This window comes from Protobothrops mucrosquamatus, unplaced genomic scaffold (genome assembly GCF_001527695.2).
Source record: "Protobothrops mucrosquamatus isolate PMUCROS unplaced genomic scaffold, P.Mucros_1.0 scaffold78, whole genome shotgun sequence".
In the NCBI taxonomy this organism is placed as follows: Eukaryota; Metazoa; Chordata; class Lepidosauria; order Squamata; family Viperidae; genus Protobothrops; species Protobothrops mucrosquamatus.
Window position 1 is genome coordinate 2397070 of NW_015386455.1, and position 17451 is coordinate 2414520.

Here is a 17451-nt window from a genome sequence, read left to right on the forward strand (position 1 = left end):
CACTCCTTTTCAGGTGGCGACAGGACAAAGTTTCAAACCGATACCAGAACTCCCATTGAATGACCTGACCATCCCCTCCTTAAATACTCTTTCTTAGGGAAGGATGGATGCAAAATGGGTGTGTTGGGGAGTATTATAAATGAAAATTCCCAGGTTTTGTGATTACTTTAAAAAACAAATTTGGAGTAAATTTGACAGAATGAATTAGTTTATAAATGTAAGCCATTGTGACATGACCACATTCATACTTATTTACCCATCTCTACTTCAAACACAGCCATTATTTCTACTCATTTCCTTTCAATTTGGATCCCTAGAATCCCTGAATATTATAAACTGCTGTTAATTCGTATATTATAAGAAAAAACATTGCAATTTATTTTGATTAGGAGCAAATCTGTAGGTATTAAGAGGCAAAGATATATAATCAGACTGAGAAAGGGTAAATAATACAATTCAGTTATATAAATAGTAATCCCCACTCTATTCTGTGCAACAGAAATTACCACTGCAGGACAAATTATAATGAGCAAAACATGTTGGAACTGTATTCATGCCTGGAATACAGGAATATAGGACTTTGGGGCTATAAGGAAAAGAATATGGAAAGAAGAAGAATGTGTCACAGTATCAATATATCTGGCATGAAAAAAAAAATAAAGCTTTAGTTACCCAACTGATTTCCTATGAGTTAGTATTACTATCAGCCAATGCTAGAATATGTTTTAGACCATGAAAACATATAAATCATTATGAACTTAGGGTGAAATGAAGTAATTAACATTAACTAGAATACCTTATTTAGATAAAATTAATAAAAGTAATTATGTGTAAATTTAACATAGTATCAAAAATTTTTCAGCTGTCACCCCAAATTGGAAATCAATGTATAAAAGGAAAGATCCTTCCAACACAGACATCACAAGTTATTATGATAGTATATAGACTGGACTAGAATGTTAGAATTATACTAATGAAATATATGTGAACAACTGAGTAATATTAAAAAGGCTTCATAAAAAAGAATAAAAAGATTACACGAACTAGCAGAAAAATTGGACTATTTTTTAAAGGCAGATGTCAAGAGCATGCAATATAGGCAGGTCATTAGGGAAACAATTAGTTAAATATTATTGGGCAGGAGATAGCTCACATCCTCTTATTTCCTCAAGTACTTCCTAAGAAGAGTAGGACATACTACTCCCACTGCAACTCCCTTTTCATGCTTTTTAAAGCTCACTTAATGGCAATTCTTTAAAAGACAATTTGGCTTCTTGACTCATTCCAGAGCTATTGTCATGAGTTAAGCTCTTACATACTGTAGCTCTATCAGCTCTGGTAATCTTGCCATTTGTAGGCAGATGAGGGCACAGAAAGAATGCTAAGCAGGCTCCTTTTAATTCCAAAAAATGAGTCCCAATGAAGAAAATTTAGGGCACTTTCTGCTGCTCAAGTGTCCTCTCTCGCATCGCACAAAGTTGCTCTGTCACCAGTTGCTCTGTGAAATTGAGCAAGCAGACAAAAAGACAGCATATGACCTATTTTGAGGATGTATCCTGTCAAGTCAGATATACATCTATTAACTAAATAGTTCAAAATAGAAACTTGAATTAGGTAGCCTTTAAATGCTGCGAAGGGTTACCAACAATTCTCTTCAAGTTACCGTACTGCAAAAATGATGTGAATTTATACTTACACTATATATAGTAATGTAGACAGTAATTTTCCATGATTTTTAAATAATACTTTCTATGCTATTATTCTTTTGTTAAAACAAGATATTAAATGTCAAAGCCTTAATTATAACCCAGTAATTCATTGCCTTTAAAAAAAAATAGACACCACATTTTTAAATTAGATTTAGCAAAATGCTGCAAGGAATCCAGTGAAAAGTAACATTCTGCTTTGCTGGAGAAAAATATTCTAAAGATAGAACTTTTTAAATGCCTGCTATACATACAAACTATTGCAGAATCATGACTGGATAACATATTTAAATTTGTTTTAAACCTGGATAACATTTAAACTTGTTTTAAACCTAGCAATTAAAAACATGCACACACCACTTCACCTAGTTGACAAAGCTGATGGAATGGCTATTAAATTTTCATTTATAACATCCTCCAACAAAAGCTTGATAGGTTACTCCTTTCGGTGCTCAAAAGAAGAGAAAATTAGGAGCTGGATAGAAAGAGATTGGTAAAACATACAAATTAAAAAGCAAGTAATAATACTTTTACAATAAAAGCAAACAAAATAAAAGTTACAAACAGTTTCGTATTTCTAAAAACTATTTCCTTTGTAATATGTTTCACTATATCCTATATTTTACCTCAAGGGACAATTTGATAGAAGACGGTATTCAGATAAAACATTTAGAGCATTATATTTATGGAGACTGTACATGTTTAGAACATTTTTTCTGTCCCATTAAAAATTACAATCAAATAGTTTTGGAAGTTTCAGATTGCTTCAAGCTGGACCTTCAAATATGTGAATTTGATTATCACTGGACCAAAGGAATGCCTTTACCTTCAACAATTTGAGTTGTTTCCAAGTCTATTAGAAAACATTTTTGAATTTGCTTTCTATTAAGATGAAAAACATATATGTATGCCCATAGTCTCTTTAAAATAAATAAGAGAGATTAACTATCTTTTCAACATTTCTAATAACAGCCCATATTTAAGATCATTTTCATTTAATACAGGGCAGGAATCCAGGAATAGCCCAACAGAATGAGGCCAAGACACATCTAGCAAGATGCCTAGACAAGGTCAGCCCTAATACAATATATCTACGAAAGATTTGATTTGTCCTCCACCTCAATAGACTCTAACTACACATGTAAATTCCTAAATATAAACTCGGCATGAATAAACAGAAGCAAACAATTTCCAGTGCAAATTGTTCCCTTCTATAAAAGCATAGATCGCAGGGAGACATGACCCTGTCAGTTAGTCATTGTTAACTATTTTTGCAATCTGATCCTATATACACAATGATAACATCACAGACTTCTGAAGTTTTCCTGTTTAGAAAATCATTCTTATTTCTTAAAAAATGTAAATATTACAATACTAAATCTGGAGTTTTTATTGCACTGCTCCTTCTTTTATTTTTTATGCATTGGAATTGATAAATTAATATTATTTCCCAAATATATCTTTTTGAGAATTCATCTTTCAAATCCCATTCAATACTAAAAGCTTTAGGTCTTTCAATGCTTTCTTTAAAATTTCCAATACTGTCAGTATGGATTTGATATGTTCCAAATACTTATTTTCCCATCAATCACTGCTTGGGCCTTAAATAATTATTAATAATATCAATCAATCATTTACCAATATTTTGCTCTGAATTATTTTGCACTCCAGAAAACTGCCCCTTATTCTTAAATGCTGTCACTATATCTTATCGCATATAACAAACATTAGTTCATATTGCTGAATGTCATAGTAAACCTTAAAATATGATTAGAAAATTTAACTAAATAAGAACCTGCTCTTCTAGTATAATTTCTTACCAAAGTGGACAATAGTAGCAACAACATCATTATAAAAGTTAATTGTAAAAACAGCAATAGGCAGCTATTTTAAAGTTTTAAAAAAGGAAATTGTGTTGAAATACAAACCTTATTTAGCCTCCAAAAGTCTTTTTTCCTCTCCACTATTTTAGACTTATTTGCAACCCCTTTCTCTTAATATTGAATGAGACATTTTCATAAATGGAATTTTAACAGGTAAGTTAAACTTATAAATTTAGTTTACCATTATGCTGTAACATAGAAAGATCTAGTGATATATAATTGAACAAAAGAAATTCAATGTTAATACTTAAATCTAAGACACACACACACACATACAAAAAATTTGGAAAACCTAGTGGTATCATGAGCCTATTGATTTTGCAGAAAATATATATGATTCTTTCCCTGGTAATAAGAGATCTCTCTTTAATAAATCTTGTATTTTGCAGCATTTGACAAGTGGAGGGCAGTCATATTTACAGAACAGTAGCCATCAGTTAAATATATTATTTAGTATTAGAATCTAAAAGATATATATTTAATATTTCTTTTGGCATGTCAAAAGTAATATACAAAACTCATCACACACACACAGTACTCAGAAAATTCACTTTTTAAAATAAAGATGAATAATATACATTAAATTTTGCATGCAGGGGACAGGATACAGAGAGCTATTTTGTAACTTCAAGGGAAGTTTTATTTTTTATGATAGAGCATAAAACTGAAAGTTCCTTTTATATGACATGCACAACACAACCTAAGGACATGGAACTAGTAAGATCAGCATTGTCCAAAGACAATGTGGTCATGTGGCAAGCATGTTTATATGCCAAAGGCACACAGAACACTGTCAACTTCCCATCGAGGTGATACCTATTAATCTACTCGCAGTTGCATGCTTTCAAACTGCTAGGTGGGTAGGAGCTGGGGGAGGAACAGGAGCTCACCCTGTTGTATGGCATTCGAGTCTCAATCCCAAGCTGTCAGCTTTCCAGCGTCTGACAAGCTCAGCGTCTTTAAAGGCTAAGCCATAGTGCCCCCTGGTCTAGAAATATGAAATATAATTAACTAAATACATAAACTAAGTTAACCAAATTCAAGGGGACCTAACTGTCAGTGAGTATCCATTCTGAATATTCATTCAAACCAAAGCAACTAAATATTTAGTGAAGTAGATAGACCACATATTCAATGGTACTAATGCACACTCCAGAGACTGCCCCTTATGTTTAAATGCTGACAACTGTATCTTACTTCATACAACAAAAATAGGAAAAATCCTTCTCATTTCATTAAAAACCTGAAGGGAAGTTTTCTCTCAAAGGGGATTTAACAGAAGTACCCTGCAGAAACCACAATGAGTACACCTTACTCATATTTTCTTCATCATTTATGTTCATCATGAAATAGTTGTTCAGGCTTCTACACTGGTGCAGATGGCTTTTTTCTGAAAGATAAAACAGAATGATTTTAGTATGTTTTAGCAAATAATATTTGGTATTATTAACATGAATATTTGAATATATGTTACAATATATATTATACCGCACTGTGTTTCATATAAATGTTTATATTCACATAAATGACATTCTAATATTTACTAATAATTGGCATTATCCCAGGTCAGTGTATGTTTTTTTAATTTAAAATCTGTTTTTAAGCAACTTTAAACTTAAGGTATATTTTATTTGTCTACTTTATATTATTGACTTATTTAAAAAACAAATTAGTTTGGTGTGTAGACCTTCCATTTAAATCCTCACACTAACTCTCTGACAATGATAAAAGTGAGTCAAGATCATTCTGCCTGACTCTGGTGAAATGGGAAGATACACCTCAATCACCTTCTGTCCTCTAATTACAAAGCAGGTAGCATGAACTATTCTGGGTTTCATATATTTCTTGCTCCCTATTTCATTAGCTCTTTCTTTATTCAGTCATAAATTCATTGAGCTTGAAACAACTGATCCTGGTTAGTACTTGGATCGGGGAGCTACCCAGGAAGGTAGACTATTTATTTATTTTTTAATTTAATTTAATTTAATTTAATTTAATTTAATTTAATTTAATTTAATTTAATTTAATTTAATTTAATTTAATTTAATTTAATTTAATTTAATTTAATTTAATTTAATTTAATTTATATACCGCCCTATCTCCCTTGCGGGACTCAGGGCGGTGAACAGGCGATACTAAAAACCACGATAATAAATAACTAGTTTGTTTTAAAATCAAATTAAATAACAGGCCTGTTCTAAAAACACACCCGTAAAAACCCTCCCACTGAAACATAGATTGGGTATTTTAAAAAAAAATCCTGGTAGACAGAAATTATACTAATTCATACATTTTTATAAAGTGTTTACATGTAATGTATTTACCAATATAAAATATCAATACAATTAAAGAAACATTTTAAAGTTAGCACAAATAACCACACATGGGGAGGCAGGATAAGGCCCAGAGTCTCCTCATCAATGAGATGGGTAGCATATAAAATAAATAAATAAATAAATAAATAAAATTAAAATATTATACCCTGTAGGAAGAACAACTTAGAATTCTGCCCTAAGTGAAACAGTTAATAGGTTAGAAAGGTTATTTTAAAAATATTTTATTTAGATATGAAACGGCTTATTCTAAGTATGGAATCTTAAAAGTTGCTTAAAAGTAGCTAAGTTAAAATAATATAGCAATAGTAAAAGTTTTCCATCTAAAGTTCTTGATGGGTTGTAGTTTCCTGTAAGAGCAGGCATACAACCTACATATTATCCTGGATTCACCTCTTGCAAGAGTAGCAGGTAGAACACTTTGCAAGGAGAACCTTTGACCAGCTTTGGTGGTCCACCAGCAATAGAATCACATTTTTCCTCAAAGCTTCTGGTGAGTAAAATACCAGTTAGATGGACAGTGGGCAGAGTTTTATGTTGCATTAGTTGCTTTTGATTAGTTTTTTATTATGTTTTTATGACAGTAAGCTATCTGGAGTCAAGAAAATATACAGTATACAAATAGTTCCAAAAATAAATAGTGAAAGAATCATGAAGCTATGCAAAAACATGCATGATCTAATTGTAAGTGAAATTATATGCAAGTTATGAAACAATAACAGACTATAAATTTGTCTGGGCATGGCTACTATTTACAGGAGGCTGATAAATAAGATCTCATTGCTTTATACATAGTTATTTTAATACTTAGATATGACATAGAAAATCCAAAGCTTTATTCTGAGAAAGCAAGTCCACAAATGGACCTATGGGATTTAGGGAGGCTGACCTCCAATTCACTCTCCTAAATGCAGATCAAATCATAAAATATGTTCTAATAGTAATAGTACTTAGACTTATATACTGTTCCATAGTGCTTTACAGCCCTCTGTAAGCGGTTTACAGAGTCAGAAAATTGTCCCCAGCAATCTGGGTCCTCATTTTACCAAGCTCGGAAGGATGGAAGGCTGAGTCAACCTTGAGCTGGTCAGGATTGAACTCCTGGCTGTGGGCAGAGTTAGCTTACAAGACTGCCTTCTAACTATTGCATGATCGGAGCTCCTCGCATCTTACAAGTGGTGATATCATCATAGCAGCCATAATTTTTTAAAAAATGCTTTTAAACAGCAAAATGAAAAGAGAAGAGAGATGTTTGATTCATCTAATAGGATGTGATAAATCAGCTGCCCACAGATGAAAGAGGTAAAGATGAGGCTGTTCACTATATTGCTACAACTTCACTTAACCTAACATCTTATTAATCTTTCATCACTTATACTTTCCCCTTAGATAGCACCTTTTTTATCTGTCCATTCCCTTTCTAACATATTTCTTCATTTAAAAAAAAACTGATTCATTCCCAATTAATTATTCTTGTATGCCTTCAATTACAATTAATTTAATTTCAATTATGATTTCAACAGAAAACTTTTTTTTCTGTCTAAGTCACTGTATCTGTCTTAGTTTATCTTTTTTCTACACATTAGGTAGTTTACAAAATGTTCCAGGATCCATATTGTCCCAATACAATAATTTAATTTATATGTTCTCCTCCTAAACTACAGGCAGACCTGCTTTGGTCAAACTTTTATCCACATTCCATTATTTTCTTTCTTACCTTGTATCTCTTTTTCTGCCCTCATGATGTGTGATATTGTTGCCCCTAGAATGAAAGGAGGCAGAGGCATTAGGGTCAGAGTTCTGGTTGACTCTGCCCCTTGTGATTTCCCCAAATTAAATGGGTATTGTTGGTAGTTAAGGACACAAAATCAGCGTAAAACAAGATCTCTGCTTTATTCAGAGGTAGGTAAAAAAAAATTAGGTACATGGCATTTTACAGTAGTTCTAACAGCCTGAGGATGTGTCTGAAGAAGCATTACCAGTCTGGTCTGCTAAAACGTTGAGCCGCAAGGGCAAGATTTTAAAATAGTAGGGAGAATTCAAACAGCTTTCACAGCAATCCACTATTCTGTCCTCTAACTACTGAATGAACAATCATATCCCAATCCAATTGGAAGAAAAAAAAATGAGAAGAAATTTAGAAATGTGAATGCATAGGGGGTTTTCAACTGAACCAAGGAGCATGTATAGAAAATGGCAGATGCGCATATCCTTCAAAGAAAGCATACTAGTAAGGAGCTAATATCTAAAGAAATAAAGTTAGGCTAAATTGCAAAACTAACTGCAAGGAAATTATCATTAATAAAAAAGAGAGGATTTTTTGGTTTTGTTAGTCAGAAGAGAAAAAAAGGAAGGGGTTGTTCTATTGCTAAGAGATAAGAAGATAAGAGATCATGGAAAGAGCACAATTGACATATTATTCCATAAATACCTAATCTGAACTCAAACTTCTTCATTAGATGTTTTATGGCAGCCTCCTATTACATGCTCCATCCTATAGTGGATAAACCAATGATATTGCAAAATTTTACACAATTATTTTTGTTGTTCACACTAGACTAATATAAACACTGTAGAATACAACTTCCCTCACTAGATACCTTAACTAACTAACTAACTAACTAACTAACTAACTAATTAATTAATTAACTAAGAGAATCTTAAACACCTTCATATTCATTCTCACACTTCAGTATATCTTTATAGGATTATTTCTTAGTTATCCTAACATTTGAGCAATTATTAAGTTAGTATTATTAAGTCCCACCTTAGGTACAAAGCCTGCTGGGTGACTTTGAGTCAATTATTCTCTCTTTACTCTACTTCTGCATTTTAGTGTTAATATGGTTTCTTTTTATTCTGTGCAATTTGCTTAGCTAATTGGTATCTCATTTTTTTTCACTTCCATAACTTTTATCATACATATATTTAAATTTGGTCACTGGCTCTAAAAGAAGCTATTATCATTATTGTTAGGGTGGTCATATAATCAGCCAGATGTTTAGACTGGATTTGGCACCTATCAAGTCCTTCCCAAGGAACTAGGATAAGGAGATCAATAGGTAGCAATTCTATCTCAAATTGTGTTTTTCCATACAACTTCAGATTGTCCATCTGAAGGAAGTGGGAAAAGCTGGCAGACGTTTTTGATGATTGATAACAAAGGCCTGACTTGTTGAGTATTGTTGACAGAGCAATGACAAACAGTAGTGGTGGTAGTGAGTCTCCTTGAAAGATTCCTCTCGATACCAATCTTTCCCAGTCTATCACCATTGATCAGCAACTGTGTCTTCCACTGTGCCATTGATCTTTGAATAAAGTTTCTGATGTTTCTACTGACTCCTGTTATTTCTAGGCACTTGATTATCTGATCATGACACAGAGAATCAAATGCTTTCTTGTAATCAATTCAAGCTACATTCAAGTTGGTCTTCCTCTTTTAGTCTTCCAAAATCATCTCATTAATTAGGAGCTGCTCTTTTGTTTCTCTGCCGTTTCTGCTCAGGTAGAAAGAGCTTGTTTTCAGCTAGATACTGCTGGACTGCATCAGCTACCACACCAGTTATTTCTTAGTTTTCAATCTTTGTATATTTGTGACAGGCCAATCTTTGTATATTTGTGATGTGTATTGTTATTATGGTTTGTCATGTAGTCAGCTAGATGTTTAGACTGGATTTGGCATTTTTATCCACCTACTTTCCAAAGATCTGGGATAGGTAGATGATATTGTTTTATAATGTTAAAGGTATCGGCACAGAATATAAGCCGTTCCAAAGAAGGTGACCTTTTACAGTTGATTGGTGATTTTGACAGTGATTTTGTCAGTGCCAATGATGTAGTGCAACAATTGTTTGGGGATTGCACCCAAGATACTTATTGCTATTGGTACTATCTGTCAGGTCCCCAAAGAAATACATTGTTTCCTTATGCCTATTCCTGAATCTATAAACCTTCTTTGGGGCCTGCCATTCTATTGGGAGGGGTGTGTGCTTTAGGGATGCTTTGCACTGTCTTGCTATTATGCCCTTCCCCCAGGAGAAGGAATGTATCATTCTAAGAAATGGTTGCGCTTGGAGCCAGAAGGAAATGAAAGCGAGAGAGATCTTGAAAGAACGTTCCTAAGAAGCCAGTTACGAAAACACTATGCTACCTGTAGATTGGCTGGAATTCATATGATCACTGGGACCCTGGGAGGACAAGTATTGAATATTGCTTTTAATATACTGCTTTCACAAGTTTTTCCTCAGACCTCGCCTTGTTTCCCTGCTATCACTAGCCCGTAATAAAAGTTCCTTTTGAGACAATGCCTGTTTCAAGAGTTCTGCTTTCTTGGGTGGCTTAGTTGAGGTAGGTCCTTACACTATCTTTGCTTTCTTTTGTCACAGTTGTTCTACTTCCATTTTCGGGTCCTTATATTTTGTAATTTTCTCCAGTTCTTTCTTATTATTATTATCAAGCAATTTAAAGGATAGTAATAAGAGATTCTTAACAAACTGAATCAATCAGCAGAAACTAGCAATATGAATTTCAACAGGGGCACATGCAAAAGACATATATTTGAAAGGGGAAAAAATCAAAGTCATTATGGGATGGGGAAAATGTATTAGGCAGCAGCATGTGTGAAAAGATTTGGATGTTCTGGTGGATCATAAGAAAAACCTGAATCTATAATATGAAGTAGCTGCAATGAAAAAAGCAAAGCAAAACAAAACAATGTAGTCTTAAGCTGCATCAACAGAGGTATGGTGTCAAAATCAAGAGAATTTTGTTTCTCTCTATTTTGTGTTGATCAGATGACATAATAGTGTTTTGAATGCTATATCCAGTTTTGGGTACCATATTATGGTAAGGACAAGTTACAAATTGGACAATATCTGGAAGATAACAACCAAGATAAGGAGCCTGGGGAAAAATGAGGAAGGCATTGAGTTTGTTTACCCTGAATGACAGGATACTAAGGGAAGATGGCTGTCTTCAGGGCAGTCATGTACAGTAAGGGCAGTCATGTATGACAGACTGATTAAGTACAATTCCAGGAAAGAAGAAGCAATGGGTTGAAATTTAAGAAAAAAGATTTCAAATGGTCATCAAAAAGAGTCTCCTAATGATAAGAGCCATTCAACATTGGAACAGACCTCTCAGAAGGTAGCTGACTTTCTCTTATTAGAAGAATATGCAAAGAAATATACCAAGTTGAATGGCCATCTGTTGAATGGCTGTAGTAGTGGATTCTTGCACTGGACATGCAATTCAAGTAGATGATCACTTTACATGCATGCTTCTATGACATTATCAAATAATTTGCACACTGATAACATGGGTCACAACAGGTATGAATTTACCAAATGGTGGTTTCCAATTTCAAACTCCTATCCCTAAGATGCAAATTCATCTGGGTCATACTAAGATCAAGTCACTTCCCCAATGTAGAAAGTCACATTTGGAAGAATTTGGAAGAATCATTGGTTCACATCATCCAAAAGATGAATACTGAATAACATTCAGTGTTGACTCACTTGGCTGTTCCTTCTGAATAAGGTTTATACTGGAAGAGATCCCATGTGTCTTCGTTTTTCTGTATCCAAGAGTCAGGTCTCTCACCAGAGCACTGGTCCTTCCTCCCTCTCTCCCTTTTGCTAATTGCTATGATGGGCAGAGGTAATTCATGTTCCAAACTCCAGCAAGACACTCTAGGTATAGACAATCCAGATCTAGCGGAGCCGCATTAAAGCATATTTTAAAGTAATTTCTTTTTGGATTTATTGAAAATACATTCTGTCAGGGTGACCTCCTGCCCTGATTGAAAAGATTGTGTCACATAATCAAACCACACTAAGCCATCCAATCTCTCCTCATATTCTGTCAATTAGAATATTTATACCCTGGAGCAAATGGTTGCGTGCTTACTAAATTCAAAAGGAGGGTAGAGCTAAGGTTATCAGAGCAATCAGCAAAGTCTGGATGACAAATGCTGTCTAGTAGTCGTCCAGATTTTTTCAGGAAGTTGTTTTGAATTCAGTGTTTCCTCTGTATAGAGCATGCAGAATATTCCACATTCCAAATAACCTTAAAGCCAGAGCAGACATTTTGTTCCAGATTTAGTTTTCTCTGGACCATGACTGCAAAAAAATACAATCCTTCCATTCCCCCCCCCCCCATCCAGTCTCAACAGTCAGTACCTATCCTTCCATCCCCCTGCCATCAGAACTGATGAAGCTTCTTGGATGAGAAGTGAAACATGTTGTTTGAGGGGGGGGAAAGCACCTTTGAGACAACTATCGTATGACCTGGATGGCTGAGATTCTCTATAGAAATTTGGAGGAACAGGGATTTAAAAAACCTGGGAATTTGGGAATGTGAGAATGAAATATTTTGTTCCATCCACCCTCATGCTGCGCATTGATTATTTTTGTTGCTTTTTTCAGTATAACCAACTCATCCTTTTTATTTATAGTAAAGTATGAGAAACAGAATGCTAAGACAATTTTAAATGGAATTTTAAGCTATTGTTCAATTTGGACAAAAACTACAGCATAATGTTCATTAAAGACATGTCAATCTTATAGTTTACTTAAAAGATTTGTGCCCATTATTTCTTTATTTAATTTATCAAAATTATTTGCCACCCACATCGCAATTCAAAGCAAATCTGAGCACCTAACAGCAAGAAAACACAGAAAATTACCAGATATTAGTGTCTATAAAACATTGTTATTAACATTTAAAATCACTAATACTTTAGAAATTGCCCTAAATGCCTCCTGGAAATTCACAAATGAACTCAACAACTATATCCCAAGCAATGTGCATTAATTTTTTGTTCTCCCTTTGGTCATCTTGGTCAAAAAGCAAAAATAATAGTCATTCAAGAAGGTTTCTTGTTAGCAACTTAACTTCACATTATTGTGGGAAACACTGTAACAAATATTTTAATGTTTATTTGATACTGAATATTGTGTCAGAATATTTGACACTGAATACTGTATCAGAATATAAGAAATAGATTGGGAAACATGGAGAGAAAAATGAAATATAATAACAATAATCATTGGCTCAAGATCCAGAAGGATCTCAACAGACTTCAACACTGGGCCCTATCTAACACAATGAAATTCAATGGTGAGAAAAGTAAGGTTTTACATTAGGCAAGACAAACCAATGCACAACTAGGCGGTACCTGACTCAATAGCCGTAACTGAGAGAGGGCTCTTGGAGTCCTAGTGGACAATCACTTAAATGAGCCAATAATGTGTGGCAATCAACAAAAAAGCCAATGTAATCCTAGGCTGCATTAACAGAGGGATAGAATCAAAATCACATGAAGTGTTAGTACCACTTTATAATGCCTTGGTAAGACCACACTTGGAATATTGCATCCAGTTTTGGTTGCCACAGTATAAAAGAAATGTTGAAACTGTGGAAAGAGTCCAGAGAAGAGCAACAAAGATGATTAGGGAGCTGGAGGGTAAGCATATAAAGAATGATTGCAGGAACTGGTAATGTCTAGTCTAGTGAAAAGAAGCACTAGGGGTGACATGATAGCAATGTTCCAATATTTGAGGGGCTTTCCCAAAGAAGAAGTGGTCAACCTATTTACCAAAGAACCAGAAGGAAGAACAAGAAGCAATGGATGGAAATTAATCAAGAAGAGAACCAACCTGGAACTAAAGAGAAATTTCCTGACAGTGAAAACAAATAACCAGTGAAACTGCTTGCTTTCAGAAGCTGTGGATGCTCCATCACTGGAGGTTTTTAAGAAGAGATTGGACAGCCATTTGTCCAGAATGGTATAGGGTCTCCTGCTTGTACAGGGGGTTGGACTAGAACAGGGCTTTTCAACTGGTGGTACGCATACCACCTGTGGTACTTTGCCACATGGCAGGTGGTACGCGACCATCCTAGAGAAGTATAGCGGGGGAGGGGAATGAGCCAAAGCGACCTGAGCCTGAGGGAGAGGCAGCTGCAGCTGCAGGACTGTCTGGGCTCGGCAGAAGCCCCAGGATCTGACAGGGCTCCAGCTGATTGAAACTTCCAGAAGCAGCGCAGGGCTGGAGGTAAACTGAAAAAAAAGGGGGGAAGAGGAGAGGAGAGGCTATAAAAGGAGGTGGTTTAGGCGGGAAAGGGAAAAAAGACAACAGGGAAAGAGGAGAGCTCAGCAGGCAGGGAAGAAACAGGGAAAGGGAAGAAGAAGAAGCTGTTGCTGGAAGAAAAGGTCTCCTTGTTCATTTTCTCCAGCCAGGAGAATGCAATCAGCGCTGATGAAATGAAAAGCCGGCAGACGAGCATGTCGGAAAGGAGGTGGGTTTATTTAGTTCTGGATCAGCTGGCAGCTTGATTGGGTTACCATAAGGATTTTTGTACAGTTTTTACAGTGTTTTGTAATTCAGAGGCTTAGTTTGTGTGCTTTGGTTATTGGAATATTTTAGTCTGTATTTTAGGCTAACAATGAGTCCAAAGTGTTGACTTCCATAGGTTTAATCCCTTTAAACAAATGTAATTAGTTTTACCTCCTTATTTTGAGTCTGTCTATGGCTTTTAGAAAGTTTTCTTTGAAGGTAAACAGGCTTAATTTAAAGCTAAAGCTTTTCGCAATTTCAGTCTCGGGTTACAACATTGTGACATATGACACACCTGAGGCAGCTTAAAGAAAAAAAATGGAGTTTATGTGTTTCTTTATTTTGTAAGCCTTTCTTGCTTTGCATTTGATTCCTGTGTCTTTAAGGGTACAGGGAAGGGATTGGGGGGTGCATTCTTACTACACTCAGAAGGGAGAGAGGAAGAAGGGCCGACCAGCTAGCTCAGGGGTCTACAAACGTAGCAACTTTAAGACCTGTAGACTTCAACTCCCAGAATTCCTCAACCAGCCATGATGGCTGAGGAATTCTGGGAGTTGAAGTCCACAAGTCTTAAAAGTGCCAAGTTTGACGACCCCTGAGCTAGCTGGTAGTGGTGCATATTAATAAACATGGATAAATTCATCATATATTTGTCAGTGCAAAGGGAAAGTGATTCAGCAAAGGAACAGCCACCGAAGAAATTAAAACTGGTACTTTTCCCCCTTTTTTCTACAGTTTGTAATATTTTATTAGATTATAGAATAAAATACAAAAATACAAACAAATAGTAGGACACAGTGGGGAGGAAAAGGGGGGGAAAGTGAGGGGGAAGGGAAAGAGAACAGACTTCCTCTGTTGCAGTAGAACGAAGCATTAACATTGAACCTCAACTTTTTACTTTTCCATAATATTATAAACTAGCCATTTCTATAACAACAAATGAATCTAATCAGTAAAACCCAAAATCCCCCCCCCTTTTTTTTAAGTCATCAAGTTTTTGACATCTTGCTAAGCACTGGTGGTACTCAAATATTGTCATGTCCTAAAAGTGGTACAATCTGTGAAAAGGTTGAAAAGTCCTGGACTAGAAGATCTCCAAGGTCCCTTACAACTCTGTTATCCTGTTATGTTGATATTATTATTCAAATAAAGAAAGCAAACGTTTCAAGCAATGTTGCAACTGTGGTCAGAACAAAAATTGTGCAGAAAGGCATGCATGCAAATTAATATTTCTGGTGCTTAATATATTTTTCATTATGAAATATTATGATTTTAAGAGAGAGAGAGAGAGAGAGAGAGAGAGAGAGAGAGAGAGAGATATTTTGTTACTGTTGTTCAGTGTTGTAATCCAATATGTAACAATATCAGCTATAGAAGTTTTAACATATAGACTTCCGGTTTTGCGCCCATAGCGCATGGCCGCATGGGAGCAGACCTCCGCTCCCCATGGCTAGTTTCGTCCTGCCAGGGGGACCCTAGATGGGTCTGAAGTCACTCCGAAGAGGTGACCGTGAAGGAGGGGGACCCCGTTGATCACAAAGGGACAGCAATCGCTTCGTTTGATCCGGGGGAAGCCCTCCTAACCTGACAGGAGAAAGGCTAGCCGCATGCCAGTATCTAGCCCAAGCTACCTGCAGCCGAAGTCCAAGAGCACTAACCAGAACAACAGTGAACAGCGTGCTTGGAATTGGTGAGAGTATTTGATCTTCTCTCCCTTATTTTGCAACTAAGTCCCTGGGAAAGATCCCCAAAGCAAAAAAAACCTCCAAAAGTGAGGGGAGGGGAATACCTTTAAGGAGGAAAGAAACATATTAAAATTAAATTTAAAATACTACAATCTGATCAAACTTAGAAACTAAAACAAACTGCTAAGATTATATTCTAAAGGATTTTGATGAAATTTAAAAAAAGAAAAATAATAAGAACTTCTTGTCTGAAAGAGCTGGAAAACAAATATTTGCTGACATCTAATGGACAATTAGAATATAGTACATTAAAAACAACACCCAGAAACAAAGAAAAATCTGTTCCCATGAACTCTAATAATCTTTAAGAAGATAGTTGCCAGGGAACAAAGAAGAGATTGTATACTGGGCCAGCTATAAGATTGGAAAGTGTTTGAAGGAAAAGAAATACTTTGATTATGGTGTAAATTTATGAACTGTTTAAAAACTTTGATCTATGACTAATTTTTGAGAGGGAAAGTTACAGGAAGGATTTAAGGTGGCTAAATATATTAAATTGCAATTCTGACTGGTTGACAATTGACTCCTGAAAGAAAGAATTGTTATAAAACATTGATTTTACTGAAACCTTGACAATTGAAAATTACAGTGGATTATAAAAATTATATATAAGGGGGGGGCAGCTGTCAAGAAGAACAGGTGTGTTGGACAATTCTCCGGAGCATCTAACCCCGTTCCCGACTGCTTGACAGATCCTTTGGGGTCCCCAGTTCCCTGGAGGGGAACTGGGAATAACAAGGCGTCCTGGGGAGCAGTTCTAGGTGGCAACCAGGACCGTTGAACCCAGGAGAAGCTTTGACAAGCCAAGCGGAGGTGGAAAAACGGCCGACAATGGTGGCCGTGAAGGAATGACAACTGTCAGCTGGCCAAAGTATAGCGGTGGAGTAGCTGGACGGTGACGTGACAGTTCCAGTCAAATTTATCTGAGCAGTTTTCCTGGCTAGAAGGGATCCGGTGTGAGTCCGTGCTGGAGGATTTCGGCTGAATCTGACTGATTTTAGCAGCCTACAAGAGGGGAGGAGGGATTTCCCTCGTTCCTGGAAAAAGCAGCAAAAAGGAAGGTTTGGGCTAAAAGATTTGCCTGCTTACCTGCTATGTTGGTTGGATTTGTGGAGAAGAGAAAGGGGGCCTCTTCTTTCTTCCCTTATTCCCTTACTCCTGGGACGGAAATTTAACTTTGGAAGGTTAACTGTTCTAACATACAGGGAGAATGCTCGGAAGGAAAAGAAGGAGGTAGACATCTTGGAATGGATAGATTTAATACTAGAGACAATACTAGAGTGACACCTGCTGGCTAAATTAAGAACTGCTGCAAGAGTGGGAAGGCCCTGCGAGGCAAAGATCATTAGAAGAAATGGCACAAAAAGAGAGGGCAAACCCACTTAAAGATTTGCAGCAAATGCTGCAATCAATGCAAGAGTTAATGTGCAAAAACCATGAAGATCTGA

General features: G+C 35.8%; 1 protein-coding gene across 1 annotated transcript in view; it reads right to left on the minus strand.

The window, feature by feature from the left end:
• ADARB1 (adenosine deaminase RNA specific B1) overlaps positions 1-4965 on the minus strand; it is a 37881-nt gene extending 32916 nt beyond the window's left edge. The window contains exon 1 of the mRNA XM_029283407.1: positions 4905-4965. Coding sequence (XP_029139240.1) covers positions 4905-4935 — 31 coding nt within the window. The 5' untranslated portion in view covers positions 4936-4965. The remainder of the gene's footprint in view (positions 1-4904) is intronic.
• Positions 4966-17451: the final 12486 nt, after the last annotated feature.